This window comes from Mercenaria mercenaria, chromosome 9 (assembly GCF_021730395.1).
Source record: "Mercenaria mercenaria strain notata chromosome 9, MADL_Memer_1, whole genome shotgun sequence".
NCBI classification, from domain to species: Eukaryota; Metazoa; Mollusca; class Bivalvia; order Venerida; family Veneridae; genus Mercenaria; species Mercenaria mercenaria.
The window spans coordinates 27,529,617-27,534,965 of NC_069369.1; the positions used below are offsets into that span (position 1 = coordinate 27,529,617).

The window sequence follows — 5,349 nt, forward strand, 5'->3', positions numbered from 1 at the left end:
GTTTTATTTTGCATCAAATTTTATCTTTTGCTTTGATTAAAAGTGTCGAAATATTGTCTTGTTAATGTAACTATCCACCGCAGATGTGAAAAAACTTCGGCACTTTTCGTGTCAAACTTATCAACCTTGCTTGGCTGGATTAATCATAACCAAACGATTATCTGGTGGATCTTTAATCCGGTATGATTTAAAGGACAATTTATTTTATATTCTAAAATAATTGTTTAAATGAAAAACATGCCGTTTAACTTCGTCAAACTATTTTCATATCCCATGATAATTGAGTTATGGACCAGACAAGAAACAGACCATGTTAACCTTTGACTTCTACGTGTGACCTTGACCTTGGAGCTAGGGGCCTGAGTCTTGCGCGTGACACGTCATCTTTAAGTAACTGACGCACGCACGCACGCACGCACGCACGCACATACACACGGACAGAGATATTTTAACATGCCCTCTTTCGGGTGCATAAAAAATCAAAATACATATGTGAAATATTTATAATGTCAAGAAGTTAGGTACACAACAGGCATGGAGAAGTTTTACATTATTTTCAAATCAAAAAGGAAAAAATCAACAGAAAGATATCAAAGTTTGATGTTTTTCCCGACATATATTCCTTTAAAGTTTTCATTTGCCAACTGCAACTGGGTCTTTAGTTAGTAGTATGATGTCCTTGCTTCCACGAGTAGCGTCATGGTATATCATGTCTGTCGGAGACTTCGGGTCAGTTGTACTGTATGACCATATAACATGAGTTACACCAGCCTGGTTGAAAACCAAACAATTGATTTATTATAGAATACAGTAACATTATACTTGTACATGTATCATGTTTTCACGTATGTATATGGTTACGCGCCGTAGTAAGCAGGGTGCTTCCTTGATCAACGTCTCATTTCGAAATGAATCTATGAGAAGATCCTTTCGACCATTGAATTCCATTGAGCGAAATAGTAGCAAACTAGGTTTTACTGGATTTGTCTATAAGAGGTTATAAAAAGTGTAATGCCCCGAAATTCACCCCTATCCCTAGCATCGGCTAAAGTTGAACTTCACCATGAAAGAACATTTGATGGACTCCATAACTGCTAAAAACAAGAAAAAGCTGCAACACTCTCGGGTCATGTCTAATAACATTTTTTTCCTAAATAGCGCTAATCCGACCGCGCCAGCTGTGTTTTTAATAACGATACTTCTGTATAGAAATTAGAGATTCAAAAAGATACAAAACATACATGGATAGGGTAATCATCGCTGTCGTTAGGGTGAAGAGCCCTGGAGAATTTAAGAACTGTGCTGCCATTGTCTTCACTGAAACTGATAAGCGTCCAGTCCTGGGAACTGTCCACGGTTGGAGGGGCATGTGCTGTTGTGTGAAAATCCTGAAAGAGCGAAGACAGTAAAATGACAGTATCTGCAAATTGACTTGTTTGCAGATATTTGATAAATATAAAGTAATTATACAAAGACTGCTAAAAGAAACCTAAACGTTAAAATACCTTAGAACAAATCAAAGTATTTCTAATTCATGTTTTAAAGGCACAAATGTGCAGTTTATTGCGGTAGAAGATATATAAAATTAGTCTCTGTTATCATCAAACACTTTCGGGTTCATCTCTAGAAAAGTTATAATTAAGCACCTTTAGGTTTGTCATTGATATCATCATCAATTTCTGACTCTGTATGTTCCTTCACAATGCAAAAAATTGAGTGTGTGTGTGTGTGTGCGTGCGTGCGTGCGTGTGTGTGTGTGTGTTCGGGTTTAACACAATGCTCAACTTTATAGTGCTACCTCACTGGAATATCACGCTGTAGACACGTGGCATGATACACCACCCGGTCACATTTTACTGACACCGGACTGACCAGTTCTAGCACTATCCTCCTAATGCTAAGCACCAAGCGAGGAAGCTACTAGTACTAGTTTTACGTCTTTGGCATGATGCGGCCGGGGTTCGAACCCATGACCACCAGCACTCGAAGCGGACGCTCTACCAATAAGCTAATGAAGCGATAAAATTACAAAATAACGTAAGCATATAACATGAAACTGACGAAACTCCAGTTTCACTGTGTGTCCAAATAATTTGATATCAAAGAATACATTCAAAAAAGTAGAGTATCATTATGGAAATCGGCCCTATTCGAGAATATTGTAGACATACATCCACTAGGACTGGCCTCAAGATTTTAGCTAGAAATGAGCTGTGCCATGAGAAAACCAAGATAGGGCGTTTGCGACCAGCATTATTCCAGACCAGGCTGCGCATTCGCACAGTCTGGTCAGGATCCATGCTGTCCGCTTTTAAAGCCTATTGGAATTAGAGAAACTGTTAGCGAACAGCATGGATCCTGACCAGGCTGCGCGGATGCGCAGGCTAGTCTGGATCCATGCTGGTCGCAAAGCCACTATGTTGGTTTTCTCACGGCACGGCTCAAATGACCTTTCTTAAAACTGAAGTTTGGTTATATTATGAGCATAAAAATATGACTTTCTGTTGCTTAACTGTAAAGAAAAAAAGAATAAAGAAAAAAAGATTACCATGTCTGGAATCGAACCCAGACCGCCGAGGCAATAAAGAAATTTTCCGCTGTCGTTACCAATGCCGCTATGTAGAATTTAGTGTTTAAGTGTGCGTTACATATAGATATTGAAAATCGATGCAGTTTAAGTCGAGTAAAGCGCAATCTGACTAAAGTGCATCTCCTTTTACGCTACGCTAAGGACCTGAGATCGAGCTATTGATAGCCTCGTTCTGACGACCCTTTCGCTAGCCAATCAGAGCTTAACTTACAACATTATGGAAATCTATAGTTAGCCTTGATTTTTGATATTTACAATTCTTATGTCTTAATTGTCATGTGTCAGATAGCCGGTTAGCTTGCTTTGTAAGCGAGGGGTCCCGGGTTTGAGCCCTGGATTGACTGCAAATTTTTCTTATTCTTTGACATTCGAACAAGTCGTCTGATTAGTTCAAATAAAAATAAAAGTAGCAATATTTGAAATCCAAAATATACAGAAGACGAATGTCATCTTCGTTTAGAAGATCAAGTACTTCACAAGTACAAGTCAGATTGAGTAAAGCATTACAGGTTACATTCTACCAATTCAATTCCTTATTTATTTCATATCAATAACAAAACATTCAGACCTCATTTTCAGCACTTTAGAGCATTTCAGTGATATGAAAACCATATATGGTCATTTAGTATAACATGTCTTCTTATCAAAAATAGAAAAATATTGACATGTTATGTTGAATATAAGAAAAATAATCTGTTCTGAGAAACATCACCCTCTAAAAATGCCCCCCATGAAAACAGCCGTTTAGCAGTTACGCGTAGGTAGACATTTTTCGCAAAGAATAAAACTTATTCCAAGAAATTTACAATGAAAATGGTCTAGATCTATTCTCAATACTATAAGCAATAAACATATGCCAAAAATTTAACTGTCACCTCATCATGTCACTCATTATACCAGATTTTATCCATAGCATGGAACTACATTTTGGACTACTTCACATGTAACACTGAGTAGTCACTTCCGGTTTGGTGCAATTCGTCCTACAAACGCTTTTCGATCTTCATCGTAGAAAGTAGTAAAGAAAACTAACTCTCATGTGTTTCTGTAACATATAGTCCGTCAATAATTGAGTTGCAAAATATTCTTAAGAAATAAAGCGTAAGTTTCCAGATATCCTAGTTGCCTTTACAATAGCTTTCTCCCACCTGTTGCCGCATCTTCACGAATTAGTGAGCGCAGAACTAGATTCGAACCAGTGTTGTTGTCGACAGGACTCGCGGAATATCTTATGAGATATTTTCAGTGGTTGTGTTTGGAATCATTTGGTAGTATCAAGTTTGTACTTACAGTTAGATAACCTTGATGATGGGAAACATATCCTATTATTATACCTCACTTTTGTCTACAATGATAAAATCCCATTACCCATAAAAGAGATATTATGACTATCAAACACATTTTCAAACTTTTTGCCACGTGACCGAGCGAAAGTGACTGTCAGGTCATGTGACCGCGCTGATATTTTGAATGTCATATAAGGGCAAATAACTGCTTCAATGTTTTCAGCCAAATCATGAAATGATTGCCTCCCTTGTACACATATAGTAGTGACGTCACTGTTTAATGTGTAAACAGACGATTCAGACAAAAATTAAAACAGTTGAATTAAATGAATTAAAAACTTTTTTTTTTACTTTTTTATGTACTTAATTTTGTTCGGTATAATAAAATAAATATCATATGGCAGCGTGTGTGACATTGATATTGTCAACCCTCGAAACAGAATGTCACCACTCGGCTTTCGCCTCGGGTGACATTCTGCCCTCGGGTTGACAATATCAATGTCACGCACGTTGCCATATGATATTTATATATTATGACGTCCCCGGGGAACATTGAACCGTTCGCGGATATACCAAAACCTGTATATCCAAGGGCTTGCACGTGTGTCTCGAACGTTATATGCGTGGCATTGTATTTCCAGTACAGCATGTACTTACTCGCTAGTGCCTCAGAATAAGGATAATTTTCTGTGGGTGCTGGTTCCACATCATAGATGTGACTTATAATTAAAAAGCTTCCTAGAACTAAACGAATCATTGTTACGCGAGCATGAAAGAGAAATTTAGTCCTTTATATAATGCATGATAGGGTCATAATCTCTACATATGGTGTACCGATAAGATTCACGTCAAGGTTTGTAGGCCGCCTGAAGAAATGATATCAATGTCTCTTCAATATTAAGACTATTTTTAACAATTGAATGTTACTTTGCCTCAAATAAGTGACATTCATAGAGTAGATTATATAAAAGAATTAAACACAATATCGTTTAGTCTCTTAAATGTCACAGATTTCATGATGAGTCATTTCTCTATGCACAGGAGCCTGAAATTCTACCCAAAGTATCTACGAAAAGTCTGTATATGAAAAAAAACCTTCTATATAATAAAAAAAATCACCAGGAATGAAACCCCACCCACCACGAGAAAACAAGAAATTTTCAAAGTAAGCAATGCGAGTGTTCTCAGGTGGCGTAGTTATCTAAAGACAACTATATATATGCGGGACTGTGCTTACTGGTCGCTTCACCGTATTAACTAACACGAAATCAACGATTTCATCAACATTTACATGAAGGTGTGACGTCACGCAATGGTTTGGACGATGTACGAAATGTTGTTGAAATCGTTATATATTTTAGTTGACTTTAGATAATTACGCCACCTGAGAACACTCGCACTGCTTACTTTGAAATTTTCTTGTTTTCCCTATATATAGGGAGGTTGTCTTTATTCACAGGTTAAACTACACAG

At 37.4% G+C, this 5,349-nt stretch overlaps 1 protein-coding gene across 2 annotated transcripts; it reads right to left on the reverse strand.

Annotated features, from left to right (window-relative positions):
* Window positions 1–489: 489 nt before the first annotated feature.
* LOC123547845 (DBH-like monooxygenase protein 1) lies at window positions 490–4,678 on the reverse strand. 2 transcript variants are annotated; one of them, XM_045335090.2, is made up of 4 exons: window positions 4,406–4,678; window positions 3,881–3,913; window positions 1,242–1,388; window positions 490–771 (listed from the first exon to the last, which is right to left on the reverse strand). In XM_045335090.2, exons 1-4 carry the CDS (start codon window positions 4,631–4,633, stop codon window positions 634–636), a joined length of 546 nt encoding a protein of 181 aa, XP_045191025.2. In that variant the 5' UTR covers window positions 4,634–4,678; the 3' UTR covers window positions 490–633. The 2 variants fall into 2 exon arrangements, with proteins under 2 accessions (XP_045191025.2, XP_045191026.2); XM_045335091.2 differs by lacking the exons at window positions 3,881–3,913; window positions 4,406–4,678 and adding an exon at window positions 3,739–3,822.
* Between the last annotated feature and the right edge of the window lie 671 nt (window positions 4,679–5,349).

Bases quoted from the DNA above. Each gene is read 5' to 3' on its own strand.
- LOC123547845 (XM_045335090.2), bottom strand. From the start codon at position 4,633: ATGATTCGTTTAGTTCTAGGAAGCTTTTTAATTATAAGTCACATCTAT. The intron at 3,914-4,405 runs TATAAATATCAT...GGTATAATAATA, and splicing joins TCCCCGGGGACGTCATAATA to GGATATGTTTCCCATCATCA. The intron at 1,389-3,880 runs GTAAGTACAAAC...TCGCTCTTTCAG, and splicing joins ATCATCAAGGTTATCTAACT to GATTTTCACACAACAGCACA.